Here is a 22,442-nt window from a genome sequence, read left to right on the forward strand (position 1 = left end):
AATTAAAATACACTTTTCTTTTATTACAGTGAAACTGTTGTAAAAACATCATTTAAAAATCTTTATGAAGACAGTTTATTTTGTTCTCTGAAATTGATTTCAGTTTTCCATTGATAATTTATGGATGGCAGTATTAATTTAGTATTTCTTCATTTGCCTAAGATAAAAAGGATTAGGATGCTAGAATCAAAGTTCATCAGATCTTTTTTTAATATAATATGTTTGATAAATTAAAACTTTTTGTGTTACTGTATCATTTTGGCATTTTACTTATACAAATCTTTCAAATAATATAATGTAGAATATATGACATTATGCAAATACATTTATTATTGTGTATCTCTCTGCACATCAGGAGTGAATGCAGCGATTTGGTTGAATCATGAACTTTTATTATTATTAAATAAAAAAGAGGAACAAAGAATAACAATGGTCTGACTGTTTATTGCCTTGTTGTAACGGTCTTGTTGACATAGAGACAAAAATACATTTGGCAGAGAGGTCATGACATTCTGGGACAGAATTTGAAAGACAGGAAATCAACAGGATTATTTGTTCGGTTCTTTAACGTACTGAAGATAATAAGACACAACGTGCAGCCCAACGTTGTACAACAGACAAAAACGGTGAATGAAATATTACAAAACACACACTGATATGGACTTTTGCATAAAGAGATTTAATGCATCTCGTTTGGATATGAAGAGAAGCATATAAACAGCTGGGAGATCAGGGTCTATGTAAACAGTTTTACGGTTCATGGTTTTAGGATCTAGAATGTTCTACAGGAGCCCTTGGCCTGCTACACTCTGTCAGGTTAGTCCTTCATTTGAGTAGAAATCAAAACATCACAGTAGGTTCAAGTACTGAAAATTTTAAAAGGAGAAACACATGTAAAAATTACTACAATAATAAATAAAAAAAATGGCCTCATTCGCCAAGGCCAGTTTCAGTTTTCCTCATTTTTTCCTTTTCTTCCAACTCCAAAGATGTTACAAATAGAAAGATATTCTTTAAAAACATACAAATGCTAAAATAAATAAGTACTCTTCCCTTTCAGTTTGAGTAGAAAAACCTTGCATTGTGTGCACAATAGTGAGGCTGGGGCTAACGGTGCTTTCGTGGCAGACGACGCTCATTTGGTTGGTCAATCCAAACGCGTGACTTCACTGCCCCGCATCAATCACCTCGCATACCAATCATACACACACGCAGGCACACACACGCACACACACACACACTCAAACACTCTTGTATGGTGATTTTCTAAAGATGCCCTTAGTAAACCCAGCTCACTGGAACCCACTGTGGTTCAGTACAGAGTTGGTCCACAGCCGACTGCAGTTTCTCAAATGCACCGTCTAGGTTGTCATTGACAATGATGAGATCAAAGTAGTGTCTGTAAGCCCGCAGGATGCGAGCGCTTTCATCCACGGTCTTCTTCAGGTCCACATCCTGTAAGAAAGAGAGAGAGAGAGAGAACAGAACTATTTCTTAAATTAAGAGAGAACTTATGTTGTCAGATGAAACAACCACTATAAATGATAGACTGAATATTTATTGTCACTTTTTACAAATATTTAATTCCTCCCTCTGCTTTTTCAGGATTCTTTGATGAAAAGAAGGTTCAAAAGAAACACTTTTTAAATGAAAGGAAAATATTTTTTACTGTTTTAGATCAGCTGATCCTACATCCTGACGTAACATCGTATGAAAAACTAAGGTGATCTACATTGTATTGAGCAGTTAATCTGAACATAATGGCATCTGTTTACTGATTAGATTCAATATAGTTTCTTGTGAGGGAGGTATGCTGGTCTCTGATCTTCTTACTGAAAGTTAACTACATGTGAATTTTTACACATCTTTAGTTCTCGTGGCCAGGAGCAGCTTAAACCATTTGGGTACTGTTATCTTTGGGGAGTAGATTTGCTGAAACTCACAGACGGGGGTTGATTTCCTGTATTGTTTTTGATGTTTTGTGTAAGTGGTCACTTCTGAGGCTGTGTAAGGTAAACACCTTTAAGTACTGCCCACAAAATACAATGTATCGCTGCCTTAAGCTTTTGATGACTGCAGTGCGTTCTCAATAAAGAACTCTGCTGAAGATTCCCAAGAGTCTCCTGGTCTTCGCTTCTGAGTTTCCAACAAATTGTAAATGTTTATACAGTCATTTTTGATCATTTCAATGCATACTTGCTTTATAAAAGCATTAATTTCTTTCAAAAAAATAATAAATAAAAATCTTACTGATGCCAAACTTTTGAACAAAAGTATATCTCATGTGACATATCTTATTAAAAAGCTATTTAAAACTGTCTCTATGAAAATGAAGCAAGCCCGTCGAGCCCATGTTTACATAGAAGTACAATTAAAAAACATGCCCTATACTCAGAATGACACACCAGCAGTTGAAAGAGGCAGAAGAAACTTGTGAGGTGTACCACTACTAATACAAATGCTGAGGTAGGTAGCACATCTCACCAAGCAGGAAATGCTTGCAGGATGTGCTACCATCATGCGTAGCATATTTTCCAATGCTGGACTAACCAATAAACTTAAAATTATGCAAATATAGTGTGGGTAGGTCATATTTTCAGGACACCAGGCCTGGGAAGGTTGAACAAGACTCACTGTGAGCTGTTTGGTGGTGAGTCCAGCATCAACCACAGCTTTGTGCATAGCCTTCAGTGTGTCGAACTCTGGCGCTGCGATGAACACGACATACGGCATAAACTCTGCGGTTTTTAACACCTTCAGAGCCTGAAGACAGATTTAGAATACAAAGATAAAACAGCCATATCAAGGGGTTTGAATCTCATGCATGTATTAAAGGTGCACAAACGTAAGCCTTCCTAAACAGTTGAAATGAGAGCATGAGCCTCTCTACTTCCCACACTGAGTACCTGCGTGTTTATATAATGGTTGACTGGTGTACAACATAACAAGGTGACGCTCACTGGAAAAAGTTTGTGGTCGGTTTGTCTGAAGGGTGTGTTCATTTTCATGTGACTTCCACCGAGGGACCACCATTAAGTAGGCCAACAAAATACAGTCTATGTCTCGTGAGTGAGAAACATTTGAGTAGAAATAGAAACAGTAGAAAGTAGTGTTCCTAATAGAATAAATGTTATGATTATAGAAAATGTGCTTTAAAAAAAAAGTGCTCTATTCCTGAAAAATATCTTCCTCTTTTAACTATTTATTTAAAAAGATTAAATAGAATTATATGTTAGAATAAAGTCTAAAGTCTCTTATTTTCACCAAAGTTGCATTTATTTGATCAAAAATACCTTTTTTCAGAATTAGTTGGTGAATAGAAAGTTCAAAAGAGCAGCAATATAATTTTTTTGTAACATTATAAATGTCTTTACTGTCACTTTATCAATTTAATTGAATGCATCCTTGCTGAATACAAGTATTCATTTCTTTTAAAAAATCCTAACCTCAAACTTTTGAATGGTAGTGCATATAATCTGTCATTCGAATTAGACTATATGACATAATATAATATCTGTGATCCTCTCAGAGACGCTCACCTGCGGATTGACGTCCAGGATACATGTGCGTCCGGTGTTCACCACCTCATGGATGGAGTCAATTTTAGTACCGTAGAGGTTGCCATCGTACTCTCCGTGTTCCAGGTACCGGCCCGCCTTGATGTCCATCTCCATCTCTAGACGTGTTACAAATCTATATGACTGACCATCTTGCTCATCATTGCGAGGCCGCCGAGACGTGTCTGAGATATTGAGACAGAAGAAAAGAAATGGGTCAACCTATAGAACAAAGCATTGCTTCGCATTTTGTGTTTTATTTTATTATGTTTTATTATATTTTTGAGGTAAGAGTATTCATTAGGTACTCACGTGGTACAGTGGTACCAAAGCGAGTGGGATGTAGCACAACTAGTCTGTTTTTCAGGCTACGTCGCCCCACTCCTTGCGCTCCAATCAGGATGAGGGTTTTCCTCTGAAACGGTGGCATACGTGCTACTTCCTCGTAGATCTGAAGCTCATGCCGATCGAACTCTGCAGGATAACCATACAGTAGAGGAGACACAATGGATTTATCAATATTAGGATAAAGATGCATGTGTGTTAAGTCAATTCTACAAATTTTGTATTTTATTTCAGGGGTTGTATTTTAATTCCTAGAGATTTAATCAGATCAACACCAAATTTGGTCAGTGTAATCTAAAGCCCTTTGTGATGTTAAATTGTGAAGATCTTTAGTTTTCGTTGAAGGGCGTGTCTGTGGTGAATTTTTGATGTTTCGCCATGAAACAGGAATTTTATTATAACCGGTCAAAAAGTTTGAAATAATAATTATTATTATTATTACTTTTTTTTTTTTCATATGCTCACAATGGTTGCATGAAGTTGATTAAAAATGAAGACAGCAATATTGTGAAATAAAAAAATAGATATTAATAATAAAAATATTTTTATTCAGCAATGACATTACACTGATGAAAGTGAAAGTTAAGACAGTTATGATGCTACAAAACATATCTATAAAGAAATCCTGTACTTTGAACTTTCTATTTATAAAAAAAAATTCTGAAAAAAAAATAATAATAATCTAATTTCAACATTGATCATAATAAGAATTTTTGTATTTATTTTAATTAAGTCCCTTCCTGATTACAATTTTATTTAAAAAAATAAAATAAATCAATTATTTTATCTGCTAACCTGCATTTTTGGCAGTGAGGTACATCATTTTTTTCTTCTTTTTACCAGTTAGTGTTCCACATAGGATTCCTTAAAAAGAAAGAAAAGGAGAAGACGAGTGAAAGAGATGTATTACGTAATGTAATACTGTATTTGTCCACTAGATGGCATTAAGTTTTTATTTTCTGTAGGCTTGTGGCACTATTATAAATGGACAAAATTGTATCTTATACAAAAGTGTACCATAGTTTTCACTTGTTAATACTGCGAAAGCATAATACAGTAATAAAGTATGTCCTTGAAACAGCTTTAGAAGTTTCAGAATATTTCTGTCATTTTGTTTAATTTCATGTTTTGGCAAGAATAACGTGTTTAAGGTGTATCACCTGCTCCATCCAGGTCTCTTGGAACAAATGCTTTCCTCTTTTCCTCCAGAAACTGACTGGGAATCAGCCCAGTACCTCCTTCCGTTAAATGGCATGCCTGTCAGTCAAAACAATATGGTCAGTGACATACAATAACCGACCAATACACATGAGTGAGAACAGGTGAGAAAAACAAACAAACACAGTAATCACACCTGCCACCAGTTTGGGTCTTCTCGGTTGACAATCTGCAGGATATCACCCCTTTTGAAAGCTAGCCCCGCCTCTCTGCATGGAATTAGATTGTCATTGGCTGGATTGTAGTCAAAATGTGGCTGCACATAAACCTGAGAGAGACAGAACAGGTGGAATTAATCCAAATACTAAAAAGCATTCAGCATAATGATTATATCCACTAATATTTCTCCAGTTATTTATCAATCAGCAAATGACTGACAAAATGTTGCACTCTCTGTCTCAGGAAAGTTTGGACTCAAACTGTTTACATTCATTACAGAGTTATAATTTCATTCACATTTAAGCACTATGTGCTCATCTCATAAATACAATCTTTTTTTAACATTACTTGAAAGAAAAGATAAAAACCTAACCTAAACCATGGCAGATCTCCAGGTTCACCACAGATTGAGGAGGAGGGGATGATATAATATTTACATAAATGTATTTAAATAAGAAGCCTTATTTTGGGGCCTAGAGTCACTGACTTAAAAAAATTGAATCATAATAACAAAACGATTTATGTTATTAGCAGAATCTCTTTCTTGAGAAGCCATAAATACGTTATGTACACAGAGGAAGATGTGAGATACAGAGAAAATACTAGGAGCCATGTAATAAGATTGAATTGTGCGTGTGTGCATGTCTTGCCCCAGATAGCACATGGAGTGTTATTAATAGGGCTCTCAGGGATCTTTTTTACTACAAAGAATCATGGGATTTCAAAAATGGCCAAATGCAACCCCAAGGATGGATGTTGAATGTATGTTTTGTAATGCACACAAGTCCATGTGTGCATTTAAAATTTTACGAAACAAATACTGGTGGATTTGAACTACGTGAATGAATATGAATATGATTATGCATATTTAGTGTCTACATATGCAGTTGTGTTTACAGTTTGGGGTTAGTAATATTTTTTAAAGGAAAAGATTTCCATTTCAATTAATTTTCTATTTCTATTTCAAATCAGCATATCAGAATGATTTCGGAAGGATCACGTGACACCAAAGACATTTAAAAATATATTAAAATAGAAAACAGTTATTTTTAAATGCAATAATATTTCACAATATTGCTGTTTTTACTGCATTTTTAATCAAATAAATGCAGCCTTCTAAAGCATAAGAGACTTCCTTCAAAAACATTAAACAAATCTTACTGACCCTAAACTTTGTGTGTGTGTGTGTGTACCTGTGGTGGCGCTGCAGCATCTCTGTAGCTGGGCAGTATTTTCAGTGTTATTCCTCCACTACATTCTTTGAGCATCTCCTGGAGTTCAGTGGGATTATTGCCGACGTCCTTCCCATTCACCTCCTTTATGATGTCACCCACATGCAGCAGCCCCTGCCTGTCAATCAGCCCTCCGTGGAGGATGCGAGCGATTACCAGGTCACCCTTGTCCATTCGGAAGGTCACACCCTGGGCGAAACAACAGCATGAGTAATGACACGCATACAGGTGCGTGTGTGGACTGGATATTGACTTCAATTATGACTGGTTGAGAGTTTAAAACATGTGGTCACATATAAATGTATATATATATATATTCACAAACACACACCAGAGGTTCTCCTGCTTTCTTGCGGATGCCAATCATCCTGACTGCATCAGCCTGCATAAGAGCGTTGTTTACTGCCGCATCATTGGTCACCTCAGGAGGGGGTGGGGCTTCATAGCACTTAGACGCCACTATGTCATGGGCTTCCAGAAGAGACTGAAATAAAGAGAGAAAATGAGAACAAAATACTGCAGAAAATATATCGAGGAATATTTAAGAAAAAATTAGAAGGTACAAGATGAGAAGGTAGTGATGAGACAAAAAGAGAGGGATCAAGATGAGATGACAAGATCAGAATAGAAGGTGCCAAGAAATGAGCCAAGATGAGAAGAGAAGTTATGAGATGAGACAACAACATTAAGATGGATGAAGATAAGGTATGAAATGAGATGAGCGGAGATGAGAAGGTATGAGATGAGATGAAATGGGACGGTACATGTTAAGACAAGAAGAGAATGCAAGAGAAGAGATGAGATGAGAAGGTACAAGATGAGACAAGAAGAGGTATAAGATAAGATGAGAAAAGAAGATGAGCTAAAATAAGAAGAGAAGGTATAAGATGAGATGAGAAAAGAAGAGAAGATGAGAGATGAGACAAGAAGGTACAAGATGAGATGAGACGAGAAGGTATGAGATAAGACGAGACAAAAAAGATACAAGGTGAGACAAGAAAAGAAGGGAAGAGATTAGATGATAAGGGATGAGATGAAAAGAGAACAGAAGGTGCAACATAAGATGAGAAGAGAAGGCATAAGATAAAATGAGAAGATAGGGTATGAGATGAGATGAGACAAGAAGAGAAGGTGTGAAATTTAATGAGATGAGAAGAGAAGGTACGAGATGAGATGAGATTATAAGGTACAAAAAGAGATGAGACAGCATGGTACAAGAAAATACTGTACCTGAAAATGGGGCTCCTGCAGGATTTTGGAGAGCTCTGCTGCGCTGTCATCTCGTACGCTCAGTCCACTGATGTCACCCAGAATCTCAGTCACAAGATCCACGTTATTCTCCTGCACTGCTTCCAACTTCACATCCTCCAAACGCTCATGAGCCTGATTACAAACATCTCATCAATCCATGAATTGATATTTCTAGCTGCTCCTCTGTCAATTTTACACAAATCGGCATGACACCATTTCATTGAAGTCTGCATGACTTTGTGAATGTGTCGATAATGAGTGTGCTGTTCAAACACAAGTTTAACATCCAATAAATTATTCATATCATTCAGGCTGAATCTGTCACAAAATAAATTTGTTTTTCGATTAACCTCATCAGCAATGCAGATCAGCTAGAGTAAGGTCCAGGCAGCTGGGTGCGCTATACCTTGGCCAGCGAGCGGACGATAGGACTCTCCATGATGCCTTTGAGGAAGATGAGGTCAATGTCTTTAGCCCCGGTGGTGGAGGGCAACTCGCCCAAGTTATCCAACACCTGCTGCATAGCTGCACACACACCGAGAGAGCGGTTACGACATGACACACACCTGCAACATGCCGAGTATTACACACCAGGGTCAGAGGGCAGGGCAAGTGATTCACCTGCAGGATTAAACAAACTTCACATCACAATAACAGACGGCTGAAATATAACACCCCTCCACGGTACTATCATCTGCGTTTAGATATTCTTTTGTCTTCAGTGTTCATTTGATCCACTGAGGTCATTTCCTGAGTGTAAACCAGTAGAGTGTGTGAAACATGTGTAGTATTCAGTTGTATGTGTGTAAATAGAAAGAGATGCCAAGCATATTGACTAACATCATATATTATTATAATCAGCAAGGCTATAAAAGTCATAAAGAAAAATAAAAAATATATACACTACAGGTCAAAAGATAGGGATTGTTAAGATTTTGATACAGTGAAAACTGTAATATTGTGAAATATTATTACAATTTAAAAGAACTATTGTCTGTTTTAAATAATATATTTTAAAAATGTAACTTATTTCAGTGATGGAATTTTCAGCTTCACATGACATTTAACAAAAAAATAAAAATCACACTATGCTGATTTGCTCTGTATTATTAGCAATGTTAAAAACAGTATTTCTCCTTAATATTTTTGTGGAATCTGTGATACAGTAGGTAATTTTGAATCACTGTGTCTGTTGCCTCTTAGAACATAAGAGACTTCTTTCAGAAACATTAAAAATTCTTAATTATTCCAAACTTTTGACCACTAGTGTATATTTTCAATTACATGGATTACAACACAATAAACATATTAATTTAATGCAAAATTCAATATTAAATGTACTATTAAATTAAATGATTATGTTTTTTTTAAATTAAAAACATTTAGAAAAATTATATATATATATATATATATATATATATATATATATATATATATATATATATATATATATATATATATATATATATATATATATATATATATATATATATTTATTATTTATTTATCCGTGTTTTTTGTACTTTGTGTAGTAAATATTGATGACAAGACCACTCTCTAACACGGTCATTGACAAATCTCCCTCCACATCTACACACACACAACCATTTTGCAAGGCCAAGTGCTCAGTGAGTCACATGACCACACAGGGCATAGCCTGCAGTAGTGTAATCCATCTGTGACAGTAGAACAGAACAGAGCGTGAATGTGTGCTTACACACTTACTCTCCATCAGGAAACAGTAGGCAAGAGCAACAGATCAATATTTAACATCAGTTCAGTGGTTCAGTTCCACTCACTTAATTCAGGTCAGTATTGTAGTCCAGAAACAAGCATCAGCAAGCTCTGACATTGTGCCACTGTTTATTTTCTATTGCAAATATGTCACAGAGAGATGCACCCTGGGGCCTCCCTTATTTGGCTGAACAGAGTACATAATGGATGAACTGACAGTAATAAACAATTGAGGAGGAAATAAAACACAAATGAAGTTACACACACATTCAAAAATGAGAGCATGCAATTGATGTTAACACACAGTATGTGTGCGCACACACACCCTTTAATAAAAACGACCTCTCATATCTGTCACATTCTGTTTTCATTTGGTTTATTTAAAAAAATAATAATAATTAGAGACATATGCCAAAGCGTTCTGTTTGACAGTTAAATTACAGTTTTGGCATGTACTGGTATTACACTCCCAAAGATTTAATAACACAAATGATTTACTGTAAATTCCATGCAAACAGTCAGCGCTAAATGTCACAAGAAGAACTTTCCAAGTAACAGGCAATGTGACTTGCCGCAAAATATACGTTTTCTCAATATATTCTTGGTGATGGAAAAATGCATATGTGTATATGTATATGTATATTATGAATGTATAAATAAAGAAAAAATAAAGACTTAAATATAAATGTTAAAAAAAGTACTGACTATAATTAATAATATTCAAAAATTGACTGATTTAGGTTCATTAACTGGCAATTTAGTTATGCAGTAAAAAAAAAAAAAAAAAAAATACCATCAGCCCATCAAATACTGGAACATTAAATGTGCAGGTAACTAATTTGAGGTAGCAGTAGTTTCCCTTGGATTTAGAGTGTTCTTTTGTTTGTGATTTTTGTTTAATTGGTGAAAGGGTTCCACCACCTAAAAAATATCTGATCACTATTACACAAATGAATGTTTTTGTGTTGATTGAATTAGGTGTGTAACTTATACATCGAATTTTTTCTCTCAAGTTCTGCAAGAGATCCTCTCTCACGCTCAAACTCTGCATGGATTTCCATTAATACAATATGTAAATACATAAATGGAACAAATATGTAACACGTCTGTCAGACCATTGCTACAAGCGACGTTCTCTACTCTAGTCAGCACACTTTGGCACAACCTGGCAACCCACTCATGCTGTCTTTTGGTTTGGTTAAAGTATTTCACACCCCTCCTCTAAGAGCCATGAAATGCCATTCATATTTGAACATATAATTACAGAGGATATGAAAAAACAAAAAAAATCTCTAACCTCCAGAAGTGTCTGCGCTTTCAACAAGTTCAGACGCCCCCTCCCCAGTTTCTCCAACGCACCCGGCATCCGAGTCAGAACCTGCTCCGTTTGAGAACGTTTCGCCCACAGTGAGAATCATTCCTGCTGTCAAATCTGACCTCTGCTCTACTGAAATGCTGACTTGCCAAAGAAACTGATAGAATAACAACCTAGACAGAAACAACTCTCTACTCTGACTCTATAAAAAAGCGGCAGGAGGTAGAAGAGTGAAAAAAGAAAGACAGAAAAAGAGGACGAGAGACATCCAGACAAAGAAAGGAGAGAGAATATTCCAGACACCGGCCAAACACAGATGTGGAGACACACATACACAGATCCTCTTACTAGTGCTTCAGTTAAAAACACACATACAGCCCTCCCTGTAAACATCTAATCCCACAATCCCCTCCTGCTGCTTCAGACTCCACCCCCTCACATCAGAGACAGCCCATCGCCCAGTTAAGCCCCCCACTGGATCTTACATAAGTGTCCTTATATAAGCTCTCAAACCAGGGGACTGAGGGGCCAACCTGAGAATGGCCTACCCTCATTCAACATGTCTCCCGCTGATTTTTTTCAAAGTCTCACTCTCTTTGTCCCGGTCCTGCTCATAAACACAAAGTCCATGCAGTCGTGTCTGGGCTTTCACAGTGAAAAATTCTTCAACAAGACTGAATGATCTGTATTTGAAGGATGTTCATATTTACTGTCATGTTTTGAGCAGGCCACAGTTATTCTGCCAACAGTCAAAAGCTTTGAATGCGTGTATCAATTGTATAATGTTTAATGCTTGGACTGAATTAGCTGGTAGGCTGCGGTGTTTTAGCGCTTATAATGTTAGCTGGAGTCAAATGCATTAGCTTGCTGGATGTATTAACAGCAGCTCACATAGTTTTACTCTGAAAGCGATGACACATTGCAATCTTCAGTTCATTTAGTCTCATTTCATGACCATCATAGTGAGCCAAGAATTCCAACCAACCTGATTATTTAAGCAATAACCATCTCATTTTGGATTCACACAATTTTCAAACATATATCATGCATATTTTAGGAACAAGTCAACTTGGTTTCTTTGAACATACATATACAGTGCCCTCCAAAAGTATTGGAACAGTAAAGACAAAATTGTTCTGTTGGCTGTGGAGTCAAGACATTTGCAAATATGATGAAAAGATGAATATGAGACAAAACTACAGAATATCACATTTTATTATTAGCCGTTTCAACACATACATGTTTTACCAAATAAAAAGAACAGCACTTTTAGAGTTCATCCCACTCATTGATGTGAGCATAAGTATTGGGATAGTTGAACATAAGGCAGATATAAAAGATTAAAAGCTATTATTCCGGTGCAGATCCCTTGCGCACAATCACAGCAGTGACATCACCAGACTCTTGGACTCATGCTTTGAAATGCTTTTCCCAGCCTTTAATGCAGCCAATTCCAATCGTTGCTTGTTTTGGGGAGTTTCTGCCTTTACTCTCCTCTTCAGCTGGTGAAATTCATGTTCAATCGGATTTAAATCTGGAGATTGACTTGGGCAATCTAAGACTTCCTATTTCTTTGCTCTTATAAACTCCTTGACTGAACTGGCAGGTGTTTTGGGTATTGTCCTGATGCAATACGAAGCACTTCCCAATGAATCTGGTGGCATTTTCTTGAATATTGGTAGGCAAGATGGTTTTGTACCCTTCCAAATTCATTCTGCTACTGTCATCAAACATTAAGTCATCAGTAAAGTTGAGAAGGCCTGTTCCAGAGGCAGCCATGCATGCCCATGCCATGACACCACCTCCACCATGCTTTACAGATGAGGCTGTATGCTTGGGATCATTGCAGTTCCCTTTTTTTCTCCACATTTTTGCTTTCCCATCACTTCAATAAAGGTTCATCTTTGTCTCATCGGTCCATAAACACAGTTCCAAAACTCTTCTGGCTCACCTTTGTGCTTTTTTGCAAACTCTAATCTTGCCTTTCTATTTTTGGAGCTGGTCAGAGGTTTGTATCTTGCTGTGTAGCATCTGTAATTCTGTGTCAAAGTCTCCTGAGGACAGTAGATTGTCAGAGCATCACCCCAGCTTTCTGGAAGTTGTTGGTGATTTTACAGACACGTCTTTTAGGATTCATTTTCACAGCTTTTATGATTTGTCTGTCATCAACTGTTGTTTTCTCAGCCGATCAGGTCGTTGTTGGTTGCTGGTGGTTTCCAAACTCTTGATTTCTCCATGCCCTTTGTTTTTGCTACAGTTCTAACTGACTTCCTCTTTTCTTTTAGCATCCAAATTGCTTGCTTTTCTCTCAAAGTCAGCTCCCTCATCTTCATCCTGGTTTGTGTGTGTCATCATCAAATGCAAGATTCAGAATGCAGAAGTAATGGATATAACTGATACGACACATTCCCTGCAATTTTGTCTTTACTGTTCCAATACTTTTGGAGGGCACAGTATATACAGTATAAGCTTCGAGAATACTTTTTGTAATTGTAAGAGAAAAAATAGTTGAATAAGGTTGTTTTTGTTTTCTTTGTGCACAAAAAGTATTCTCATAGCTTCATAAAATTATGGTTAAACCACTGATGTCACATGGACTATTTTAACAATGTCCTTACTACCTTTCTGGGCCTTGAATGTGGTAGTTGCGTTGCTGTCTATGGAGGGTCAGAAAGCTCTCGGATTTCCTCAAAAACATGTTAATTTGTGTTCTGATGATGAGCGAAGGTCTTACGGGTTTGGAACGACATGAGGGTGAGTAATTAATGACATAATTGTTTTATTTTTGGGTGAAATAAAACTGGACATTCAGTTCTTAAATTATGAAAAACTAAAATTAATAAAATTAAAAAAAAATTCCAAACAATTATAATTGAAAAGTAAGAAATAATAACAAATTAAAAAAATAGGCAAAACATTAATAACAATAATAATAAAGCAACATTTTTGTGTGTGTGGGGGGGGGGGAGGGAAGCAATGTTTATAGTAAAATTACAATAATTTATGAAAAATAATGTTTGATAATGTTTGAATGTATATACAGTTACATTCAAAATATATAGCATAGCATGGCCAAACTGCCAATTTGGAAAAAGACATGTGTGACCCTGGACCACAAAACCAGTGTAAATTTTTCGAAATTGAGATTTCTACATCATCTGAAAGCTGAATAAATAATCTTTCCATTGATGTATGGTTTGTTAGGATCGGACAATATTTGGCCAAGATAAAACTATTTGAAAATCTGGAATCTGAGGGTGCAAAAAAATCAAAGCATTGAGAAAAATCGCCTTTAAAATTGTCCAAATGAATTCTTAGCAATGCATATTACTAAAGAAAAATGACGTTTTGATATATTTACAGTAGTAAATTTACAAAATATCTTCATGGAAGATGATCTTTACTTAATATACTAATGATTTTTGGCATAAAAGAAAAATCAATAATTTTGACCCATACAGTGTATTTTTGGCAATTGCTACAAATATACCCCAACGACTTAAGACTGATTTTGTGGTCCAGGGTCACATATTCAGAAATAGCTCATCCAAATGGCTGGTCTAAAATAAACGTTTCTCTGTTTAATACTGATACAGTAGCCTAGTCTGATCTGAGGTCAGTTTGTAGAGGCCTCCAGCAATGATAGTCACTCTCTTGCACAGCTGTGCCGTAAGAGGATACGATCTGTCCCTAATCCAGCACCCCTCCCCCACATCTCCCTTTCTTCCTCCCCCCCTCACAGCATGCCTTCAGCAAATCTGAGTCGGATTTTAATCTCAGTACAACCGTGGTGGTGGATTAGAGAATCCATTATGTGCTTGTTGGAGCAAGGCTGAAAAGGCACGTCTGAGCATCAGGTGTGTAAATGACTCATTGAAGAGGTGGGAAAAAAGAGGTGATGAATAATGCCTGAGGGGTGAGATACTTCCAGTAAAGGTCCATATGTTTACTGCACGTGTGCTTTAAATCATGTATTAAGGAGGAAAGTGCAGTGCGTTTAGAAGCTGAATTTAGCTGCCGTATTAACCTTTAGCATTAGCCAGTTAAACAAATAGTGATTTTGGTTAATTTAGCACTCATTTCCAAACATAAATATGAGAAAACGATTCCAAAGAAGTAAATCAGGAGACACTAAGTTAACAAATTACCTCTGACAGCCCAAGAACATGCAAATCATCATCGGCTTTCAGGTACAATCTGCAGTCGCAGAAAAAGTCCATTATCTTTGTAAGGTATTAGCTTGCAGGCTAACTCCAAGCTACACATAGAGAGCCTTTACAATTCTGAAGTACTAATATAAGCCTGTAGCAACAGCAGAATGTACCTTTAGCAGCATTTTATTTCTACAATGTCCCATAGACTTAATTAAAAGAAACAAACTTAATAAAACCCAAAGGATTTCCCAACAACTGTAAGTATGTTTAGTTAACATTAACATAGTATTAATATTAAATATATTTTAGTAGGCTTATGTGTGGAGAGAGACTATGAGGACTTATCTGACCAAAAAAAGTTACAATACATTGTAAACCTTCCCAAATAAGCAGTGATATTTATGATTATTATAGTTAAATAAAATTAAACCTAAAACCATAAAAAAATCCATTTGTGTTACTTGAAATTAAAATACATATTAAATTAAAACAAATAATAAATAAATAAAAATAATAATAATATATATATATATATAGCAAAAATTAATGTATTTTATTTCAAGTAGTTGTCAATTAAACATTTCTCATTCCCATTTAGTTTACCTTGACAATAAAATACTAAACTAAAACTGAAAAATAAAATTAAAAAATTATTTTTATTTTTTTAATAAATGTTTGTGCGTGTATATATATATATATATATATATACACACATACATACAAACATATTTATAAAATAAATAAATAAATAAACAATAACAAAATTATCAAAACCAAATTATTTTTGTACTAAAATTAGAATGAAAACAAAAAATATAAAAATATAAATTAATTCAAATAAATACAATTAATAAAAATTACAGTAGTATCTCGATACTAAAATAAAACCGCTGATATTACAATTTGACCCTTTAAAATGTCAGTCATTTGCATGTCTGCAACTTCTAATGAACATACTATTAATTATTATGCACAATATTCAACAATTAAAAAAGAAATTTGAATATGCTGAGAAATGAAACTGTTTTACATCACTTTAAATCTTATTTATCTCTATCATTTTGTGTGTGTTTACATCTCTCAGATCCCTAACTATTTATATAGTTGACGTGATTTACTAATTACATGCTATTTTACAGCAGTTTAACGACTCGCTTACAAACAGTACTCTTATATAAAGTTGCAGGCCAGATAAGTGCACTCAATCTCTCTGAGATCTACCTGTGATCATGGCTGCCGATCAATGAGATTCCAGCTGTGAAGACAATGTCACACTCACTAATACAGTCCATATCCTTTCAAGTAACATTGGATCGATGAACACACACATGCTTCTTTGATCACAATTACACACAACTCACTTGTGGCCGATGCCGTTCCCACTCCCTCCCCGATCTGCTACAAACTTCTCATCCACTGCTCCAGCCAAGTGCCGAATCTATAGAGAGAGAAGGACCATTTAACACTGCTCGGGCAAATGCACACACTTACACAAAGTTCTCCTCTTGGGCCGGGACGGAGACTGTCACAGCCCTGATCCTGACACAGCGGGTCATTGTGTGAACTGTCATTTGAGGTCAGGAGGCAGTTGGCTTGTTTGTTGTGTTAAGCAAAATCCACACCACTTCTGCTCCATTCATTCTCCACTTCACGTCACAAACGTAAAAAAAAAAAAAAAAAAAAAAAAGAATTCTTTATAAAAGCAATACAAGATGAATGTTTATTAGCATTATATTTTCCATCTGACAATGATGTGACATTCATATTGTTTGAATATGAAACGCATAAATGTATGCATTCTTGAATTACAATAGTCAACATTTGAAGTGGATCAAAAAAGTTCATCAAAGTTGCACACTAAAAGCATTTTGCATTTTAAACATTGACGATTTGAGAGATAGGTGGCGGTGATGCACTTATAAGTCTGCGATCCGCCGTAAAGCAAGAAGAAGACGCGTCACGCGCCGGCTGTTGTGAATGTGCTCAGGACAGTTGGACATTGCGGTGTATCGGTTGTAAAAAAAGGTTAAATACTGTTCAGTTTCTTGAACAGACCAATAGTTTCGTGTCTTTAGACCTCAATGTATCGTCACGAGCCGCAGAGTTTAATTTGGTTTTGTCTGTGTATGTTTTTTTGACTCTCAAAACCGTGGAGCCCATTGACTGCCATTATATGACTGACAGACTGCAATGGTTTGAGTTAAAAATCTTTGTTTGTGTTCTACTGAAGAAACAAAGTCACCTACATCTTGGATGCCCTGGGGGTAAACAGATAAACATCAAATTTTCATTTTTGGGTGAACTATCCCTTTAAAGGAAGAGTTCAACCAAAAATGAGTATTTGCTGAAAATGTACTCCAAAATGTAGCCATATGAGTTTGTTGTCTGAATCAGGACATGAATATGCAGAGATTGAGCACCATTTACAAGTAAAACGGTTAGATTTTGATGCCAGAGGACAACAGGCGATGGACTTATTATGGATTACAGGCCCATATTTTGGCCAGAAGTGACTATTTGAGGTTAAAATGCTTTTAATGATAAATTGTCCCTTTACGAGATGTTAATTGATGGATTGCAGTCATGTTGATTACTTGTGGATTATTATGATGTTTTTATCAGCTGTTTGGACTCACATTCTGACGGCACCCATTCACTGCAAAGGATCCATTGGTGAGCAAGTCATGTTATGCAAAAATTTCTCCAAATCTGTTCAGATGAAGAAACAAACTCATCTACATCTTGCATGGCATCTTTTAACAGTCTATTTACAGGTCCAATGACAGCTGGACAACTGGGACATCCAGACAAGTCAGAAGACAAGGAGCGTTCATAGGCATTCATTTCAAATGAAAAAGCTGGAGAGTGTGCTATGCATATTACATGACCGATAAAAATAGGTGCCCAACATACATGTTGAAAAAAGATGGATTCTCAAGGGACTGTGTAATTCTGCAAGCTTCAGTGAATTTCTGTGCCATTACTGAAACTTTCTTTACATGAACATGTTTCTATAAAAAGGCCAAAGTTATGCAAGCTTTTAAAGAAAAAAAACATATACTGGAAATATGCTGAGCATTAAAAAAACAAAAAAAATCATAAAACACGTAACAAAAGATTTGATAATTTCAGAGTTTTCTAAAATGTGACCCTGGACCACAAAACCAGTCTTAAGTGTCAATTTTTGAGATTTATACATCATCTGAAAGCTGAATAAATAAGCTTTTCATTGATGTATGGTTTGTTATGATAGGACAATATTTGGCTGAGATACAACTATTTGAAAATCTGGCATCTGAGGGTGCAAAAAAATCTAAATATTGAGAAAATCACCTTTAAAGTTGTCCAAATGAATTCTTAGCAATGCATATTACTAATCAAAAATTACATTTTGATATATTTACAGTAGTAAATTTACAAAATATCTTCATTGAATATGATCTTTACTTAATATACTAATGATTTTTGGCATAAAAAAAAGACCCATACAGTGTATTTTTGGCTATTGCTACAAATGGTCCAGGGTCACAAATAAAAAGATATGTGTCCATTAACATTCTATTACTAATGTCTCTTTAGTCTATCTCATAAAGTGTGGCTGGTAACCTTTATTTGCCAACAGCCTAATGTCCTTCCCACAGCCTGTGCTACTGTATCTGACATCTCAAGAAATGCTTGATAATTAGTGAACTTGATGGAGCGCACACACACTCGTCTCTCAACAAAGGGTACAGCACATCCCCCTGCAAACCCCCCCTCACATGAAAATGTAGGTCAGTTTGCATGATGAAGGGCCCTGCAAATAAGAGGATTACGCTGATTGTGCCAAGTGTTACAGCAAAACAAATAATGAAAAGCAACAACAACAATTCTCATCATGTTAAGTATAAGATCATTCTATTAAAAAGGAACAATATCTACCATTTTCATTTGTGTTATTTATGCTTCACGTTTTTGGACAATTTTTCTATCGGGTTGAGGGCAAATTAAAAAAAAATATGCAAGTAAAAAAAAATATGATGCAAAACTAAACAGCATACTAAGTAAAGAATTGTGAGGGAGACAAAAACTCACCAGACATTTGTTGAAGAGTTAAAATGTTAATAATGAAGCAAGTGTCAGATATTTTGATTGCACTTGTTGGCAGATTTGATACTACACTACCAGTCAAAAGTTTTTGAAGGTTTTAAAATGTTTTTCAAAGAAATCTCTTCTGCTTACCAAGCCTGCATTTATTTGATCCAAAGTACAGGAAAAACTGTACAATTTTGAGATATTTTTACTATTTAAAATAACTGTTTTTTATTTGAATTTTAAAATATAATTTATCCCTGTGATTGCAATGCTGAATTTTAAACATCATTACTCCAGTCACAAGATCCTTCAGAAATCATTCTAAAATTCTAATTTGCTGCTCAAAAAAATGCATTATTATTATTATTATGTTGAAAACAGGCGAGTAATTTTTTTTCATGTTTCTTTGATGAATAGAAAGTTCAGAAGAACAGCATTTAGAAATCTTTTGTAACATTATAAAATGTCTTTATCATCACTTTTGATAAATTTAAAGCTTCCTTGCTAAATAAAAGTATTAGTTTCTATAATTTCTATAATAATAATATTTTTATATATATATATATATATACACACATACATACACACACACTGACTCAAAGCTTTTGAATGGTATAGTGTATAATGTTACAAAAGCTTTTTATTTCAGATAAATTCTGATCTTTGGATCTTTCTATTTATCAGATAACCCTGAATAAAAAATGTTTTAACTGTTTTAAATATTAAAAATAATAAATGTTTCTTGAACAGCAAATCAGCATATTAGAATGATTTCTGAAGGATCATGTGACACTGAAAACTGAAGTAACGATGCTGAAAATTTAGCTTTGATCACAGGCTCAGAAATAAATTACATTTTAAAATATATTCAAATAGAAAGCAGTTACTTTAAAATAGTAAAAATATTTCACAATATTACTGGTTTTGCTGTATTTTGGATCAAATAAACGCAGGCTTGGTGAGCAGAATAGAATAATTTAAAAAACATCTTACATTTCAAATACTTTTGACTGGTAGTGTATGTCTATGTGATTTTTCATTTTTAAATAAAACCTGTTAAAGGGGACTTATTTTTATTTGTAGAAGTAGGAGTTAATTTATAAATGATACATTTAGAACATACAAATGACATTAATTGAGATCAACACTGAGGCTTTGGGACAATTTATGTAGCAAAAATAAAATGCCAGAAAGAGACAAAATTCTAATATGAACAAAGACAATTAATTGACCAGACAAAATAAGTGAAATTTACTGTTAAGAATCATTTCATTAGCCATGTAAAATGTCGTATGTTAACGGTGGAAAAACGAATTTAAAAAAAAATGTGGAGGGGTGAAAATGATAAATTGCTTTAAAGTTCCCTGACATTGACAGGTAGGCTAAAAGCCACGCCCATTTGGAACCCCAAGTCTTCTGCGTAATGACGTAGAGGGATTCCCCAGTTACTACTCACGAAATGTTAACAAAGGCACATGTTCAGGGTTCGAGGGGGAGTAGGACATTGCGTAATTATGAATTAAACGAGAATTTTACACTCCGAGTAGTTATCAGACTGCAATATGTAGCAATTTTTGCACAGTAGAACGGTTTTCAATTGATAGCCGCCTTTAAAACAACACAACTGAGGCCGACAGAAGCTAAAATGCGCGAGGACACCCACCATGTCCTCTTCCTACAGAATACAAAGTCTCGTTTTACATACAGTCAGAAAAGGAGACAATCGCAGCAGTGTTCGATTAAGATGTATTTATGAAGAATTTGCATGATATAGTACCATGTTTTCATTCCCGCGGGACATTTTTTTCGAGCTCCGCTCATCAAAACTGCAGCGCGGGACGTTCAATCATTGAATGATAGCAGCCGATGAGCAAAAACAGATCAATATCGGCAGAACGCGGCAAACAAGATCTATTCTGGCAAAATATCATCTATAATATGCATTTACAAACTATAGCCCATTACTTGCACATGTTTTCACACGTGCGGCCATTTTTGTTATTTATCCAAAGCGCAAAGCAGACAACCTGTTTCACCTGAACCATGACTGGACAGATGAGGACAGACACTAAAGTCACTGTTCCCCATCAGTGTCCGAACCTGGGTTGCGTTTCCCAAAAGCATCGTAAGCTTAAGTACATCGTATTGAAAACCAATGGAGCTACGATCAACTTAAGCTTACGATGTTTTTGGGAAACGAAGCCCTAGTGTTTTCCAAACACGCACACACACAGCATGCACAATTCACGCACACTAAAAAAAGGACAGCAGGGGGCTGGACTTCCGAAGGCAAAGTCATTTCTACCCAAAAGTGGCTCTTCCCCGCTCAGATAATGTTACTTTTAAATGAAACACAACTTGCTCCTATCCGCACTTTGCATATAATATGATCTATGCACTCACCTAGGTTATCCCGAGTACTCTCCTCCAGTCGTCCCGGTCAGAAATTCAAAGCTTTCAGTATTCTTGGGTCCCGTGGCTAACTATTCGGACACACACAATGCCAATCAAACGTTAAGCCCCGCCTTTCACGTGACGTCTGTGTGAATGGACCAATCGGAACGCGCTATGAGTTTACGCCTCGCCCTCTCTAGTGGTTGCATTGCTTAATGCGTTTGAAAGAGAAGGCTGGGCGATGTGTGGGTGTTTATTTAGTGAATAAGAATGAATGAAGTTTAGCGGTTTTTTGTTTTTTTTTTTTTGTGTATAAGCATATTTGAATGACTTTTATATTAGAATTCATATTATCCCAAGACTAAAACAGACTACACAGGACAAACGATAAGAATCAGGGCGATTGTTTTGCCATACAATTTGCATTGTATTTAACAGGCAAATTGTAAGTAGGCCTTACTATATATGGAACTATAGAGCTCTCTTTATATCTCTACCGTTTATATTATAATATGTAGACTAACAGTATCATGGAAGCTGCATATAATTAGCAAGATTGTAAAAGTCCCAGCTTTAAGAAAATGAACAAAAGCCAGATACTGGATGCTCGAACACACAAGAGGGCGCACTTTATACAAAATGCCTTTTTTGTTGCGGTTTCCTCTAGTCTAGTATGTTGTTGAATGCCTCATATGTTGGTGAGGATGACTCTGGTGCAGGTAAAACGCATCTTAGTGAAGATATTTACACTATTGGAATCAGTAAACACATCAGTGGAGTAGTACAGGGATAACAAACCCCTATTGTACTGTTCCTCCTTTTTGGATCAGTATTAGCAAATTATACATCCCATTAGGCCTATATGAACAGTTAGATCAATGTTTTATTATAACCAGCAATGTGTCGCTTGCAGTCCAAAGTGTAGTCTGTAGCAATCCATATTCCATAACAAATTGACCTTAAAATCACCTATATTGCTAATAGACATTCATAACATAACAATATCAAT

The 22,442-nt window shown here is 35.6% G+C and overlaps 1 protein-coding gene across 5 annotated transcripts; it reads right to left on the bottom strand.

Annotated features, from left to right (window-relative positions):
* Window positions 1–6: 6 nt before the first annotated feature.
* On the bottom strand, window positions 7–21,591 carry pals2b (protein associated with LIN7 2, MAGUK p55 family member b). Of its 5 annotated transcripts, none has more exons than XM_058753833.1 (14): window positions 21,443–21,591; window positions 16,327–16,403; window positions 16,187–16,220; window positions 8,169–8,287; window positions 7,742–7,894; window positions 6,843–6,995; window positions 6,473–6,700; window positions 5,257–5,388; window positions 5,063–5,159; window positions 4,698–4,766; window positions 3,870–4,031; window positions 3,540–3,742; window positions 2,635–2,763; window positions 7–1,455 (listed from the first exon to the last, which is right to left on the bottom strand). In XM_058753833.1, the coding sequence occupies exons 3-14, from the start codon at window positions 16,194–16,196 to the stop codon at window positions 1,279–1,281; spliced, it is 1,632 nt and encodes a 543-aa protein (XP_058609816.1). In that variant the 5' UTR covers window positions 16,197–16,220; window positions 16,327–16,403; window positions 21,443–21,591; the 3' UTR covers window positions 7–1,278. The 5 variants fall into 5 exon arrangements, with proteins under 5 accessions (XP_058609816.1, XP_058609817.1, XP_058609818.1 ...); XM_058753837.1 differs by having other exon boundaries at window positions 1,298–1,487; XM_058753834.1 differs by lacking the exon at window positions 16,187–16,220.
* Between the last annotated feature and the right edge of the window lie 851 nt (window positions 21,592–22,442).

Source organism: Onychostoma macrolepis, chromosome 19 (genome assembly GCF_012432095.1).
Source record: "Onychostoma macrolepis isolate SWU-2019 chromosome 19, ASM1243209v1, whole genome shotgun sequence".
Lineage (NCBI taxonomy): Eukaryota > Metazoa > Chordata > Actinopteri > Cypriniformes > Cyprinidae > Onychostoma > Onychostoma macrolepis.

What these genes read in the sequence shown, in the direction of transcription:
- pals2b (XM_058753833.1), bottom strand. An exon ending in CCTCACTGCCAAAAATGCAG is followed by an intron (nt 4,032 to 4,697) that starts GTTAGCAGATAA and finishes GTTATCCTGCAG; the next exon opens with AGTTCGATCGGCATGAGCTT. An exon ending in TCACCACCAAACAGCTCACA is followed by an intron (nt 1,456 to 2,634) that starts GTGAGTCTTGTT and finishes TCTTTCTTACAG; the next exon opens with GATGTGGACCTGAAGAAGAC.